The sequence below is a fragment of the Lissotriton vulgaris genome, chromosome 8, assembly GCF_964263255.1.
Source record: "Lissotriton vulgaris chromosome 8, aLisVul1.2, whole genome shotgun sequence".
Lineage (NCBI taxonomy): Eukaryota > Metazoa > Chordata > Amphibia > Caudata > Salamandridae > Lissotriton > Lissotriton vulgaris.
Window position 1 is genome coordinate 524,980,714 of NC_141696.1, and position 17,617 is coordinate 524,998,330.

Here is a 17,617-nt window from a genome sequence, read left to right on the forward strand (position 1 = left end):
CACCACTGCTCCTAAACTCCATATCTTGTGCATGTTTAAAAAAATATATGTATATTTTCTTCATACCCAGTTTTTACTCTACATATTTCACCATATGAATTGGTCTATACTTGGTACACAATGAAAAAAAGTTGTACAGTGCGGCTCAGTTGCTGTCTCTGGGTAACGTGGGTACTTGAAGAACCTACAAACCGTATATATCCTCACAGATAGAAGGGTCTTGCTGATGTAATGGTATCTTGCTTTCATAAATCGAATTGTGACAGAAAGTTATCGATGAAAATGTAGTTACAAATGTCTGTTTTTTTCCTTCTCATTATCAATACTTCCTTATTTCAACAGTAATTTTTTTTAAAAACCTTGAAGGTTCTACACATAAGACTCTTTGCTTAATTTGGAATTTTGTCTACTTTATAGAAATCTACAGTTTTCCTGGATCACCCATGGGTTACACACTGGTTCCCGACATAAACTGGAAGTAGGATGAGAGCACAAAAATAATAAAAATAGGATACCTCTTTAGAAAATGCCAAAAGTGTCACAAATTATTTTTTTTAATAATTCAGGTCTGCATGTTCCTGAAAGCTAGGAAGATGGTGAATGTAGCACAGCAAACTGTTGATGCCATATTAGGAAAGAAACCAGACACTTATCCAGAACACATTTTTCTTTTTTCCCCCCAAAACTCAAAATGTAGCTATATTTTGCTTATGTTCTCAGTCCCCACCAGGGGAATCCACAAATCCTGGGTTCTTTTAGAATCCCCATAACGTTGGAAAGAATATGCACATTTTGTGTAGATACCTGACGTGAAGAAAAGAGTTATGCATCCCTAAGCACAAACTACTTAAAAGAGCCAATAAGGGGCTCGGCACTGTGGTGGAAACAGCTCAGTACTTAAGGAGTTAATGAATATGATTTAGTTCATGCTAACTTGTTCTAATGCTTGGGCATTGCACATAAGTACAAAGATGATCAGAGTGGCAAAGCATTCGGGAGAACCATTTTCCATGCATGTTATGCAGTCATCAGTGATCTATTTCATGCACCTTAAATTGGTTTTCGTTTGCAAACAAATATTTGTTTTGGTAAATATCACTGGTTCTTGTAGCTGGCTTGCATAGTGAATTCTCACATTTATCCAAAGCACAGGGTCTTGCCTGCAGTGCACAGAAAACATTTACTGCTACACATAAGGAAAACCAATAGAGGGAACATTTCCTTGAACTACCATTAGACTGTTTCTCCTGTGACAGTGACCACCATTTTGCTGACGAGCTCTAAATTCTTTTATGCCATAATTTAAAAAATAAGTTTAATGAGAGAGGGATTTTAGAAAGTTGGAAGGTATCAATGGCCTCTGGACCTCTAGACTTAGTTTTGGCCTGTTTTTTCAGGAGAGGAGAACTTCGATATTTGCATGAGATTTTCAGCTTATTAGCCGCTTTTACTGAGTGCTTTACATTTCAACACTCCCACCCCGGCTATCGGAATCAGCATCAAAGACCTGGGCATCATTTGTCTGCACCTATGCCATAGAGGTTTTGTAATCACCTAGGGGCATATTATCAATAACGGCTTTAAAAATTATTGCCGGTTTAGCAGCAGAGAACTGCTGCTAAAGCGGCGATAATGCGCTTGATAATATGCCCTAGAGAATTCCAATAGAAGTCCATGTTCTGGTGTGAACACGGGCTTCTATTGGAATTCTCCACTGCATATTATCAAGCCCATTATCGCTGCTTTAGCAGCAGTTTTCTGCCACTTAACCGGCGATAATTTTAACGCCGTCCTTGATATTATGCCCCCAAACTTCTCCCATACCTTCTCTGTGTCTGCATATCTACATTTCCTCTGACTAAGCTTTACCTCTACTTGGCGCATATCACCTCTACAGCACATTGAAGAAGGTGTACATACAATATTTGGATTGAAGCTACAGCCCCGTTCGCCTGCTGTCACTGTATGTGTGTCTCTCCCCCTTTGTACTGGCTTTGCTCTGTGGGATGTGTGTAATTGATTTGCTGCCACATTTGAGCTGGAGGGCGGTGTCGTTCCTCTGGCTGTATGACTTACTGAAGGTGGTAAGCGGGGCATCAGAATGTAGGATTGCCCTTAGCCCTACAATGTAGTGCTAGAGAGATTTCACCTTATTATGAGGCGAGGGATAGGGGACAGGAGCACATTGTCCCGTGCTCCCAACAGCCAGAGCTCATGGCCGGCATTCAAGCTGCCTTCCAGGTTCCCCCTTGGATGTATTAGCTTTTCTTTAATGATGACTCTTCTTTTTCTTTAAATAGCTCTGAGAGTCATCCAGATAGTTGAACAAGGTAGCTCCTTAAAGAACCTATTCAGGTGATGTGCCTAATTCGAGGGAAAAAATGAATTGAAAAAATAACATGAAAATATAGGGGGGTACGGATTGCAGTGTTCAAGTCAGGTACCAGTTGCTGACAAATAATCTAGGATCATCGCTGCACGTGTTAAAGCTTTCTCTGGCCTCCTCTTGGTGACTATTTTTCACAATCAAATATACGACTCTATGCGGCTAGAGATCTCGGGACGGCAGAGGATGCACTACAATATATGGAGGGGGTGGATCTACCCACACTAGCAACCGAATCCAGCATGACACTGGAGGCAGACATCTCACTCGATGAGATCTCCGAGGCCATAACTAAACTTAAAACAGGGAAAACACCAGGGCCGAATGGATTCCCAGCGGAATTCTTTAAACGCACAGCGGATCTGTTGACGCGCCACCTGAAGGCCCTATATACTGAGGCCTACCAGGAAGGACGCCTCCCACCAGACCTCGCTTTGGCGACCATTGTTCCGATTCACAAAAAGGGCAAACCCACAGACGATTGCGCCTCGTACCGCCCCATCTCACTCCTTAATATAGAGGTGAAGATATTGGCTACGGTATTAGCGACTCGCCTGAGATCGGTAATTCCAGATCTCGTACACGCGGACCAATCTGGATTCCTGCCAGACAGAGCGACTAAATTAAATTTGAGACGCACACACAATTGACTGCAAGAAGTCAAAGACAGGGAAGAACCCCACTGGTTTTTATCCTTAGACGCGGAAAAAGCGTTCGATGCAGTGCACTGGCCGTTTCTTATGGCAGCACTGCAGCGGTTCGGCTTGGGCCCAAAATTCCAAGGTTGGAGAGAGTTAATGTATACAGCACCGAAAGCCCGGGTGCGGGTGAATGGCAGACTGTCACGGGAGTTCTGGGTGTCCAGAGGCACGAGGCAGGGGTGTCCATTGCCCCCCTGCTATTTACGCTCACGATTGAGGTCCTGGCGGCTAAGATTAGACAGAACCCAGAAATCCACGGCTTCTCTGGGGAGGAGTCTGGGGGAACGCAAGAAAAAATATTGCTATATGCAGACGATGCGCTGTTGTACATAACCGAACCGCAGGCATCGATACCTGAGTTATTGAGGGAATTGGAAGGCTTTGGTGCAAGGGCGGGACACACCATCAACTGGAACAAATCAGTCCTCTATGGTCCTCAAGGGGCCGACGGGTGGGGGATCCTGCCTGAACAGTTGCTTACCACTACCAAGGGGTTTCAATACTTGGGGGTATATGTCACACTAGACAGAGCGCTCTCGTTCAACAGAAACGTGGAACGAGTCATGACCGAAGCGATAGAGGACATGAACAGATGGAGGCAACTGCCGCTCACCCTGTTAGGAAGGGCAGCAATGTATAAGATGATTACCCTCCCCAAGTTCCTCTATGCACTCCAAAATGAGTATTACCCACTCCCAGCCACCGCACTGCCCAGAGTCCATGCGGACTTACGTTCCTTTCTGTGGTTGGGGAAACAGCCACGTATTGCCCTACAGAGACTCCAACTTCACCAGTATAGTGGGGGGATCTTTCTGCCCAATCTAGAAGCATACTACTGGGCGGAACACCTGACACCAATAAACGACTGGATACACGTCCCGGCTGACCACCCGACATACGCACTGCAACGGCGGAAGCTGTCACAGCACAATGTACTCTACCACTTATATGGGGGAAAGGTGCAGGGGCCGCTCCTGCCGGCGACATTAATCACACTGCGGGCGTGGACACGAGCAACAAAACGTATGGGGTGGGATAGGAGACCGACGAGACAGACGCCGTTATGGCACTGCCATTGGTTGACGGAATTAACAAAACTGAAGGGTTTCCAAAGATGGGACGACATTGGCATCTCACTTATTGGAGATGTCATATATAAGGGGGAACTGAAATCGTTCAACAGGCTACAAGGGGAATATGGACTACACCGCTCACAACTCTTCAAACATACACAATTGGCACACGCATGGAGAGCCCAAAACATCACACTCACAGACTTACCAGAATACGCCCCTCTGGAAGGTAGACTCCTGCAGGAGCAGATAACACATCAGGCGGTCTCACTCACATACAAGACACTAACAAATAATATGTTGGGGGACTTAACAAAACTAAGAGGATTATGGGAGGCAGAAGGGGGCAAGATGGAAGATTTAGATTGGGAAATAGTCCTGATGCACCCACGTGAAGTAGCGATTAAGTCACGGCTGAGGCTTATTCAGTTGAACGTGCTCCACAGGACATACTTTGATAGGGTACGTCTCCTCAAAACTGGGAAAATAAGAGACCCCACGTGTCTCAGGTGCCAACAACAGCGGGGGGATTTCTACCAGACTATACGGGCGTGTGATAAAATACAAATATATTGGACACACATATTCACGGAACTGGGGGAGGTCTAAGGGATAGAATTAGTTAGAGATCCAAAACTGGCATTGTTGGGCATGACGAACGAAGTAGACCTACCACGCAACCAACTCATATTTCTGGTACTAGCACTAGTGGTGGCCAAGAGAGACATAGCAAAATACTGGTGGGCAGCGGAAACACCAGACATGGAGGAATGGAGAAGGGGTCTAGACCTCTACATGGTGGCAGAAAGGGTAACATATAAGGCGAGAGGGTGCCCCAAAAAGTTCCGGAGAGTCTGGGCAAAATGGAGGCAATACCATGGACTTGAGGGAGGGCAGTGAGGGGGGATAGGCCGAGTTTGGAGGGCAAATGACAGGAATGAGACCAAATATGACGCGGTAATGACATGAGGGGAGAGGTGTACAGCATCAAGGAGAAATTTGAAAAAGAAAGACTGGAAATGCAATGTTCTGTGGAGTGGTGTTGGGAGGGGGGAGGTGGTGTGGAGCGAAACTCCGACCATAGGGTGGAGGTAATAAATACTGTGATTAAAAAAATGATATGATATGGCAATGTACATGTTGGGGAATGTTATCTTAGTTACACTGTACAGGGTGGGGGAGGGAGGGGGGTACCGAATAGCAAAATGCAGGTTACTGACTTGACATGGAAAGCCCGAAATGATGATAAAGATATAATGTTCGGCTGACTGATCAAAGAAACGCCGCCCGGCCTCAGGGATGTGGGCTGAAGGGCCGTGTCCCTCAATTACAATTTTTATCAATGTATAATTGGCAAAATGGGAAAACAGTTTATGGGCTGGTGATATTCGCGCGTTTTCCTGCAACAAAATTAAAGTTTATAAAAAAAAAAATATACGACTCTATGATATTGTTAGAGCGCCAATTTTGCTCTTGCATTTGTAGGGGTACATCATAATTATGAGTAGTCCACACCAACACATAATTCTTTACTGTATTAATTTAGGCAATTTGAATGTGAACTGTAATAGTGTGAAAGGTGATGTGCTAGGAATGTTTTCAATGTGAATGTGAAGGGATTAACATTGTAATTGTGTGTATCTAGTCAAAAAATTAACGTGCGGAATTCGTACGTTTCGCTGACAAGTACTCACACAATTGACGTGCTTATGTAAAGTGTTAACCTAGATGTGCTCAGTAATAATTTTCATTTTACATGTGTAATTTCATTAGGCCTTCTGCTATTTCATATGTTGACCGATTTCAGTAGGCCTAAGCTGTATTTTTCCCCTGAAAGCTCTTGCATAAGATTTACTAGTGAATTTCATGTGGATGTTGGATTTTTTCTTTCTCACATTTCTTTTGAAGGTGGAGAATTCATCCTTGTTAGCTAGAATAATGCCTTTGTTTTAGGAGTTAGGCTTCGGGAGGAGAGTATACATTGCACAATGATCAGACCCGGCTCGTGCAGGTACGAGCGGTAGGGCGATGGGGCCAGGTAGGGGGGTGGGATTTCGACAGAAGACCACGAGGGAAAATTAAATAAATAATTATTTTCCCTCGTGATCATCTGTCGAAATATCCCCCACCAGGCCCCACCGCCCTACCACTCTTACCTGCAAGAGCTGTGGCTGACGACGATACTGACAATAACGAATTGTTGTATTAGTAAGCCTGGGAATCAAGGTCATCTTGCCAAGGCCTGGGAGCATCACTGCTGTGTGGAAAGTTTCCTACAAGAAGGGGGCTTGCCTGAATGGTGTGATTTTGCAATGCAACTTTGGTTGCTCTTGCAGAGTGAAGTAACTAAGGGCCTCATTATGATTACGGTGAATCCGCATACTCCGGGCCGGCGGAAGCCACCGCCGTCCCGGAGTATGCGGATTCACCGCTGCAGCCACATAGAACACCCACCGCCAGATTAGGATGGCGGTGGGATTGCGGATGGACCAGCGGCGGACTGCAGGTCTGTCCGCCACTGATCCGCGGGGAGGGGAGGGCTATTTGGTGACGGTGTCTGCAAGACACCGTCAGCCAAATTAGGATTTGCACGGAGACATGCTTTTCCGCTGCGGCTTTTCCGCCATGGAAAAGCATGTGGACTTTGGCTTTTGGGGGCCCGTTGCGGGCCCCCAGGGTGTCGGGGGGGGGGGGGGGGTGCACATGGGGGGTACCTATGGTACCCCCCAACATTTACATGCACAAAGCGGCAGGCACTGCGCGGTGCCTGCCTCTTTGTGCATGTATATGTAATACATGCATTTTTAACATTGCGGCGGGTGCAGCTTGAAGCTGCACCCGCCGCAATGTTAAAAATAGAGGATGTGACCGCCACCCTGGCGGTCACATCCTAATCGGCATGGAGGGACCGCCGCTGCCCCTGCGGACGGTCCCTCCTTCTCTATGGTGGCGGACGGACTCTGGTCCGTCCGCCATCATAATCGGCCCCTAAGTTAGGTACTGTGTCCGGGGGACTTCTGCTTTTGCCTTGAGAGAGAGAGCATCTTACAACAAGCTCTGTATCTCTTTATGTTCCTTGACCCATCAGAGGGGTCTAAAGGAGGCAATGATATATGTGAACTTAGTTTCAAAGAATGCTAAGAGTTGTAGTCTTCAAGATACTTGGGCGATGGTGCCCAGTCGAAACACAGAGATGTTTATTTTCCTCCTCTGTGCCCCTCCAACTTTTGAGACACCCAGCTTCTGATATGGTTTCTAGATTTAGCCCAGAAGGATGCTGGAAGTTGGAGTCCTCAGAGGGCTTGGGCACTCCCGCTTGACTGAAAACAGGTGGTGACAAAAATATATGAGGGGAACTGAACTTTCTTTTTTTGCTGGTTGACATAGTAAAAATGTGTGACCCATGAGTATCGGGCTGAGGTTAATGGATTGTATTCAAAGACTCCAGAAGACAATTTCTTTGTGTTTTGTAACAATTTGATTGTCATACAAGATCTTGGAACTCAAGTCTACATATCATCTATCTGTCCCATAAAAAGTGGGAGGAAATTAACCTAGTATTTCCTCTGGAGTTACAGCTATCATGGGTAATTTATTTGTAATTGAAGTGGAGAAGGGTAATGCCATGCCCATTTCCCACCCGGAGTTTTATCCGAAGTGTCCAGTTAAAAAACATCAGTGGAGGCTGGCAGGGAATGGGGGCAGGGGGCCTATGCGGTAGGGGAAACATATATACGTATATTTTTAAACACTTACCTCCTTATGCTGAAGCCGCCTCGTCTCTTCTCCGTTGTTGCTGAAGAGGCTGGAAGAACACAAGCTCCCCTGAGCCAATCACAACATTGCACATGCAGTGTTGTGATTGGTCTGAACCCAGTGGTTCAGCACTCAGACTGGGACAGGGAGCCTGTGTATGTTCCCCACGATGGCTGTAATGCACCCTGGGTGAGCAACATGCAAAGTTTGCAGGACTGTTTGGCCGATCCGAGACGTCCGGACAAGCAGTCGTGGGCACTTGGGGGCCGATTAGGATGGCGGTCATGAAACCACTCCGACCGCCATGGAAGCGGAAAACAACCGCCCTCTGGTACAGTGGAAAAACAGGTGGCCAAATTAGGATCATCCGCCAATAAACACTGACCGCGGCTGAATGGGGCTAAGAAAAACCGCCCATAGTGGGCGGTGATGGCCAAAATCCATCCGCGGTGTTCGGATACGGAGCAGAAAAACACCAACCCGCCGCAAGCATAGCAGAGGAGAGGCACCGCAAGGAAAATTAGGATATCCACGATGGTCCTGCAGTATATTCCGCTGTTTCTGACTACCGCGGTCAAACACTGGAATTAATGGGAGAGCCAGCGGAAGAGCTGCAGTATAGCCACCGCTGCGGATGATCCGTGAAAAATATGGCAGACGAAGCAAAAAACCCAAAAGAAGTCCAAAAAGTGCACACAGCAAACTACCTATGCCCCTAAATACACAAAACACACCACAATGACACAAACACATGGCACAAAGAAAAATACAATTCCCAGAACCACACACACAACACACTTGACAGCAACACCCCATTAGGACACATCCACATAGCTGAGTATAAAACCAGCCCTTTCCCTGACCACAATCCTTTGCATCATTCCAAGACTGAAGGCCACAAACCCTCACAACAAAGGATAGACAAAGCAACACACTAGCACTACTCACACCACACACAGCATCACCACCACCACTTCCACACCTGCACCACTACCCACTGCACATCACACACCATACACATCACAACCACACCCACCACTCACACCCCAACACTATGGGTGAGGGGAATTTGTGTGGTTGCACCAGGCAAAGCTCAATGAAACAGTAACAAATCTCTGCGAGCATGCAAAAATTCAGCGAACACGTGGAATTGCCTGTTCCGCCCATTCGCAATGCTTTTTTCCTGTTCGCGAATGCTGTTTGCGTCCTCGGGGAGAAATATCTTGCGAACAGGCATTTTGAAAGTGCGAACAAGCAAAAAATTCCACGAAGCAGCGGATCGCTGAATTTTTTGCAATTCCACGTTCTCTGGGTAACGCGAAATTACTCAAATTCCGCAAAATTCTGCGAGCGTAACGGAATTTACAGACCAGGCCTAACCTGCACCCACAACCGCTTTGCACACCACATATCATGGCAGCACAGAAAATGCCCAAATTCACAGAGAGTTAGTTGACAGTAATGGTAAATAAGATAGTCAGAGTGCAGCCACAACTGTTTGGTAGCCTGGTCCAACAGACACCATTAGCCAGAAGGACACAAATGTGGGCAAGGAGAGTCCATAGGGCCAAAGCAGTAGGGACCACCCCGCAATCCAAAAAGGAAATCATGATGTGGTGACATGATCTGAAGAGGATTGTCAAAGAGAGGAGAAGCAAGAACTGGGAGCTGGCTGAGAGGACCGGCGGTGACCCTCCCTTTCAACTAAAACCATTCACTCCATTGGAGGAGAAGTTGCTTGCCATACTGCATCCAGAGAGTCTCACAGGAGTAGCCAGGGGAGTGGAGGCTGGTAAGTACAAACAAATGACCACCACCAGACTGATATGTACTGTCTTGCACAACTACAAAGCTACACCACCTAGGACAAATCCCATTCATCTGCACCACACACTCCCAAAAACATGTCTCACAGATCCAACATTCACCCACTCATATCCACCCCAAAGTAGCTGCCAACATCACCATGGGGGCATGTGTACAGGCAGCCAGCACTACAACTCCCACCATGCCCCCTGACCCACAGACTAGCAAGATGGAGCCCTCCACCCACCGACCCAGAAGCATGTGTCGCCATTACACTACCCACACCAAACTAACAGGTAGGTAGCCATCTTCCCTGGGAGGGTGTCTGTGGGTGGAAGGCCTGCACTACTACTCCCACCACGGCCCCTGGCCCACACCCCAGCAGCATGGAGCCCTCCCCCACCCCAACCAGAAGCATGTGTCAGCCATTACACTACCCAAAACAAACTAACAGGTAGGTAGCCATCTTCCCTGGGAGGGTGTCTGTGGGTGGGAGGCCTGCATTACTACTCCCACCATGCCCCCTGGACCACACCTCAGCAGGATGGAGCCCTCCCCCACCCAGAAGCCGTTGGAAGCCATTGCAGTACACTAGACAAACTTAAAGGTAGTTAGCCATCTTCCCTGTGGGGCTGTTTGGGGGTAGGAGGCCTGCACTACTACTCCCACCATGCCCCCTGGCCCACACTTGAGCAGGATGGAGCCCTTCCCCCACCCTACCCAGAAGCATGTGTCAGCCATTACACTACCCACACCAAACTAACAGGTAGGTAGCCATCTTCCCTGGGAGAGTGTCTGAGAGTGAGAGGCCTGCACTACTACTCCCACCATGCCCCCTGGCCCACACCCCAGCAGGATGGAGCACTCCCCCACCCAGAAGCAGTTGAAAGACACTGCAGTCCACAAACCAAACTTACAGGTAGGTAGCCATCATCACAGTGAGGGTGTCTGTGGGTGGGAGGCCTACACCACTACTCTCACCATGCCCCCTGGCCCACACCCCATCAGGATGGAGCCCTCCCCCCCACCCCACCCAGAAGCATATGTCAGCCATTACACAACTCACACCAAACTAACAGGTAGGTAGCCATCTTCCCTGGGAGGGCTTTTTGGGGGTGAGAGGCCTGCACTACTACTCCCACCATGCCCCGTGGCCCACACCCCAGCAGGATGGAGCCCTCCCCCACCCCACCCAGAAGCATGTTTCAGCAGTTACACAACCCACATCAAACTAACAGGTAGGTAGCCATCTTCCCTGGGAGGGTGTCTATGGGTGGGAGGCCTGCACTACTACTCCCACCATGCCCCCTGCCCACACCTCAGCAGGATGGAGCACTCTCCCACCCACCCTGAAGCTGTTGGAAACCATTACAGTACACCAAACAAACTTACAGGTAGGTAGCCACCTTCCCTGAAAGGGCTGTTTGGGGATGGGAGGCCTGAACTACTACTCCCACCATGGCCCCTGGCCCACACCCCAGCAGGATGGAGCCCTCCCTCCACCCCACCCAGAAGCATGGTTTTGCCATTAAACTACCCACACAAAACTAACAGGTAGGTAGCCATCGTCACAGTGAGGGTGTCTGTGGGTGGGAGGCCTCCAATACTGCTCCAACCATGAACCCTTGTCCCCCCGTACAGCAAGATGGAGCTCTCCATACCACCCAGACGCATGTGGAATATAATGCCCCACCTCTAACAAACTAACAGGTAGGTACACATAATATTGTCTCATGACACCACTGAGCAGGATGTAAGCCTCCACCATGCACACACAGATGTGCCACATTACAAAGCAAAATGTGAGCACGTGACAGGTAAGTATGTGCACCCACACATTTGTCACCAACCCTCTCATTGCACAAATATGCACCCCGACCCCCATTGCCAGACACAGTGTGCACACAGGTAAGCTAAGGAAACTGACACAGCTAGCACAGTGTGACACACCAATGCACATGTAGAAGAAAGTCTGGGCACAATCATGCACAGCACCTATTGATATGTGCATCACCATGGGGCCAGAGCAACAAGGACCATTCCAAAAATAAGAAATCATGTGTGGTGGTATAAATCAAGGTATGCACATGACAGGACAAAGGTATGCAAGAGATGACAATGGCCAGACCATGGCCAGATGTGATGTCTTCCAGGTCAGACAAATCAACAAAGAGTCCTCAATGAAAAACATGTTGTGGCAGTCCCTAGATGGCAACAGGTCCCTGTAATCATGAATCATGCACAGGTCGCAGGGTATGCAATGACACCTCACACCATGGACAAGTAATGCATGTAGCACTGCATCATGTCAGGAGGCACAGTAGTGCTCATGGAAAACAATGTGAGGATCAGTCAAATGTGTAGTGTACAAACAGTGAAGGACACAGAGCTAACACAAAGCATGCAGGATGCAATACAATAACCATTTACCATCTGATCCACAAGTGACCAAGAACTCACTGCAGAGGACAACACCTGAAACCTGCAGAGCCAGTCTCTACCCCCGGTACAGAGACTATCGGATGTTGACTCCCAGGATCCTCTGGACGATTAGCTTGTAGCCGGCCCATCTGGTGTGCAAGGGAGCAACAGGTCCCAGGACCCCATCGCCCCCCCCACCACATCTCCTCCAATAACAAATTCACTGCAGACCCCTGCTGTTACGGCCTGTGCGTCCACCACCACCAGCGCTGCCTGCAACACCTTCCCTGTCCCAGAGGATGACCGGCAGGGACAGAATGCGGGGTCCCACAGTAGTGAGGCAACAGGTCCGTGGAAGCAGGGTAGGTGAGAGGGTCAGGGTCACCAACAGACACCAGGAGGCTGGGACTCAATCCCTGGAACACATCACCAGAGTCCTTGGTGCTTATGAACAGACCCAGGGTCAAACGGGCCGGTCGGATGATCTGTTATGCGATCTCATCCTGCTGATGAGTTCCATCGACACCCGTATTGGATAAATTGTGGACCTCTTGGGCCAGCAAGTGGCGGTACTGAGGGACAGGCCTGCGCCACAAACAACACCTCCACCTCCCTCTGATGGGCCGCAGGATGACAGTTCACCATCCTCCCCAGCGCCTACAGAGAGGGGTGAGTCCTTAGGCCCCACTGGCCCTGCAGCAGGCCCCCCTCCCAAGCGACGAAGGGGCCATCCTAAGAAGACCCTGGGAGTATCTGGAGGCAAAGCACCCACCAAACGCCAGTCACGGAGCCAGCCCTGATGGCAACCATCTTCACCACTGCATTGACTGTTCGGACTGTTATTGCCTTGTGAATGGCATCTGCCTGTTGGACTGGGTCACCACGTCAATGTGGTGACTATCGATTATCTCATTTACCATCACTTTCAACTTACTGCTCCACCACCACCTCAATGGAAATATCCCCCCCTCACATGTCAATTTTGGAAAATAAAAAAAATCTCACACACATGTCGTGTCTGCTCCGTCTTTAGTGCAGGATGTACAGTCTACAACATGACCACAATATACCAGGAGTATGGACTGTATGTAGGCAAGGAGAATTTGAAGGCCCCTAGGGAGACACAACATAACAACCTTCACTGTTCTGGGTGTGGCATCACAGACATCACACAACACCTACCATCAAGAGAAGCCAACATGCACATGTCACAATGGGCAACAAGTGTCAACATACACGTCCTGTAGCTGTTCACAAATTACTTGTCCCAGATACATTGACAACCACTGCTGAGTCTACAACTGGCTGGTGTCTCAATTCCCACATACTCCTTCACGACAACAGAAATATCATCAGGCAATGGCTTTATTGTACATGTCACCCACATTCACGTGAAGTAGCAGTGATGAGCTGTTCACGCAGTCAACAACTTCCTCCTCTCCACTGTCCTCATCACTGGACATTGGTTGGTTTGCAGGTGGGGGCCTTGGGTTCTCATCATCATTCAGGAGCAGGGGAATCTCCTTGCGAATGGCTAGGTTGTAGAGCATGCAGCATGCCACTAAAATCTGACACATCTTCCTGAGCGAGTATGCCAGTGCAACTCCGGTCTTGTCCAGGCAGTGGTCCCAGGATGCTTGTTTCCGGTCCAGGGAAGACATGGCTTGGCAGTTCGGGCTGGACTGTTCCCATGTGGTACAGGGTCAGACTGATTTGCATATGTCCATGTCTGAACTGGGGTGGCGGGGTGAGCTAAAGAATGATGATGGATTAAAGTTTAAACCCAGATCAGTTGACTGGGGGTGAGTGCTTGCATTGCTCAAACTCTCTGTCCATCATCCCCTTTGGTTTTGCTTTGTTCGCCCTAAGTTGGCAGGGTATGCCCAGATGTGGGTCCCTTGGTCACTTTGCCACTGGATTCAAGATAGCCTGGCTGATGAGGGTTATGAACCTGAAACCGGTCCCAGGATGCTTGTTTCCGGCCCAGGGAAGACATGGCTTGGCAATTCGGGCTGGACTGTTCCCATAAGGCACAGGGTCAAACTGATTTGCATATGGCCATGTCTGAACTGGGGTGGCCGAGTGAGCTAATGTATGGTGATGGATGAAACCCAGATCAGTTGGCTGCGGGTGAGTTTTTTATTTTCTCAAATGCTCCGTTCATCATCCCCTTTGGTATCGCTTTGTTCGCCATAAGTTGGCAGGGTATGCTCAGACGTGAGTCCCTTGCTCACTTTGAAACTGGATTCAAGATAGCCTGGCTGATGAGAGTTATGAACACGAAACCGGTCCCAGGATGCTTGTTTCAAGTCCAGGGAAGACATGGCTTGGCAGTTCGGGCTGGACTGTTCCCATGAGGCACAGGGTCAGACTGATTTGCATGTGGCCATGTCTGAACTAGGGTGGTGGAGTGAGATAAAGAATTGTGATGGAATAAACCAGATCAGTTGAGTGGGGGTGAGTGTTTGATGTGCTCAAACGCTCCGTCCATCATCCCCTTTGGTATCGCTTTGTTCGTCATAAGTTGGCAGGGTATGCTCAAACGTGAGTCCCTTGCTCATTTTGAAACTGGATTCAAGATAGCCTGGCTGATGAGGGTTATGATCCCGAAACCGGTCCCAGAATGCTTGTTTTCGGTCCAGGGAAGACATGGCTTGGCAGTTCGGGCTGGACTGCTCCCATGAGGCACAGGGTCAGACTGATTTGCATATGGCCATGTCTGAACTGGGGTGGGTAAGTGAGCTAAAGAATGGTATTGGATTAAACCCAGATCAGTTGACTGGGGGTGAGTGTTTGATTTGCTCAAACGCTCCGTCCATTATCCCCTTTGGTATCGCTTTGTTCGCCATAAGTTGGCAGGGTATGCCCAGACGTGGGTCCCTTGCTCCCTTTTCCACTGGATTCAAGCTAGCCTAGCTGATAAGGGTTATGAACCTGAAACCGGTCCCAGGAAGCTTATTTCCGGTCCAGGGAAGACATGGCTTGGCAGTTCGGGCTGGACTGTTTCCATGAGGCACAGGGTCAAACTGATTTGCATATGGCCATGTCTGAACTGGGGTGGCGGAGTGAGCTAAATTATGGTGATGGATGAAAACCCGATCAGTTGACGGGGTGAGTGTTTTATTTGCTCAAATGCTCCGTCAATCATCCCCTTTGATATCGCTTTGTTCGCCATACGTTGGCAGAGTATGCTCAGACGTGAGTCCCTTGCTCACATTGCCTCTGGATTCAAGATAGCCTAGCTGATGAAGGTTATGAACCCGAAACCGGTCCCAGGATGCTTGTTTCCGGTCCAGGGAAGACATTGCTTGGCAGTTCGAGCTGGACTGTTCCCATGAGGCACAGGGTCAGACTGATTTGCACGTGGCCATGTCTGAACTAGGGTGATGGAGTGAGCTAAAGAATGGTGATGGAATAAACCCAGATCAGTTGACTGGGGGTGACTGTTTCATTTGCTCATCCAACGCTCCGTCCATCATCCCCTTTGGTATCACTTTGTTCGCCATAAGTTGGCAGAGTATGCTCAGACATGAGTCCTTTGCTCACTTTGCCACTGGATTCAAGATAGCCTGGCTGATGAGGGTTATGAACCCGAAACCGGTCCCAGGATTCTTGTTTCCATTCCAGGGAAGACATGGCTTGGCAGTTCAGGCTGGACTGTTCCCATGAGGCACAGGGTCAGACTGATTTGCATGTGGCCATGTCTGAACTGGGGTGGCAGAGTGAGCTAAAGAATGGTGATGGAATAAACCCAGATCAGTTGACTGGGGGTGAGCGTTTGATTTGCTTAAACGCTCCGTCCATCATCCCCTTTGGTATCGCTGTGTTCGTCCTAAGTTGGAAGGGTATGCCGAGACGTGGGTCCCTTGCTCACTTTGCCAATGGATTCAAGCTAGGCTGCCTGATGACGGCTGAATAGCCAGAAACCGGTACCAGGATGCTTCTTTCCGGTCCAGGGAAGACATGGCTTGGCAGTTCGGGCTGAACTGTTCCCATGAGGCACAGGGTCAGACTGATTTGCATGTGGCCATGTCTGAGCTGGGGTGGCAGAGTGAGCTAAAGAATGGTGATGGAATAAACCCAGATCAGTTGACTGGGGGTGAGCATTTGATTTGCTCAAACGCTCTGTCCATCATCCCCTTTGGTATCGCTGTGTTCGTCCTAAGTTGGCAGAGTATGCCGAGACATGGGTCCCTTGCTCACTTTGCTAATGGATTCAAGCTAGGCTGCCTGAAGATGGCTGAATAGCCAGAAACCGGTACCAGGATGCTTCTTTCCGGTCCAGGGAAGACATGGCTTGGCAGTTTGGGCTGGACTGTTCCCATGAGGCACAGGGTCAGACTGATTTGCGTATGGCCATGTCTGAACTGGGGTGGGGGAGTGAGCTGAAGAATTGTATTGGATTAAACCCAGATCAGTTGACTGGGGGTGAGTATTTGATTTGCTCAAACGCCCCGTCCATCATCCCCTTTGGTATCGCTTTTTTCGGCATAGGTTGGCAGGGTATGCCCAGACGTCGCCCCCTTGCTCCCTTTTCTACTGGATTCAAGATAATCTGGCTGATAAGGGTTATGAACCTGAAACCGGTCCCAGGATGCTTATTTCCGGTCCAGGGAAGATTGGTTGGCAGTTCAGGCTGGACTGTTCCCATGAGGCACAGGGTCAAACTGATTTGCATATGGCCATGTCTGAACTGGGGTGGCGGAGTGAGCTAAAATATGGTGATGGATGAAAACCAGATCAGTTGACGGGGTGAGTGTTTTATTTGCTCAAATGCTCCGTCCATCATCCCCTTTGGTATCGCTTTGTTCGCCATAAGTTGGCAGAGTATGCTCAGACGTGAGTCCCTTGCTCACTTTGAAACTGGATTCAAGATAGCCTGGCTGATGAGGGTTATGAACCCGAAAGCGGTCCCATGATGCTTGTTTCCGGTCCAGGGAAGACATTGCTTGGCAGTTCGGGCTGGACTGTTCCCATGAGGCACAGGTTCAGACTGATTTGCATATGGCCATGTCTGAACTGGGGTGGTGGAGTGAGCTAAAGAATGGTGATGGAATAAACCCAGATCAGTTGACTGGGGGTGAGTGTTTGATTTGCTCATCAAACGCTCCGTCCATCATCCCCTTTGGTATCGCTTTGTTCGCCATAAGTTGGCAGAGTATGCTCAGACATGAGTCCCTTGCTCACTTTGCCACTGGATTCAAGATAGCCTGGCTGATGAGGGTTATGAACCCGAAACCAGTCCCAGGATTCGTGTTTCTAGTCCAGGGAAGACATGGCTTGGCAGTTCGGGTTGGACTGTTCCCATGAGGCACAGGGTCAGACTGATTTGCATGTGGCCATGTCTGAACTAGGGTGGTGGAGTGAGATAAAGAATGGTGATGGAATAAACCCAGATCAGTTGAGTGGGGGTGAGTGTTTGATGTGCTCAAATGCTCCGTCCATAAGTTTATTTGGTATCGCTTTGTTCGCCA

At 48.9% G+C, this 17,617-nt stretch overlaps 1 protein-coding gene across 1 annotated transcript in view; it reads left to right on the forward strand.

Moving 5' to 3' along the window:
* Window positions 1-4,511: 4,511 nt before the first annotated feature.
* Window positions 4,512-17,617, forward strand: part of LOC147697250 (uncharacterized) — a 91,779-nt gene continuing 78,673 nt past the window's right edge. The window contains exon 1 of the mRNA XM_086936125.1: window positions 4,512-4,622. Coding sequence (XP_086792251.1) covers window positions 4,512-4,622 — 111 coding nt within the window. The remainder of the gene's footprint in view (window positions 4,623-17,617) is intronic.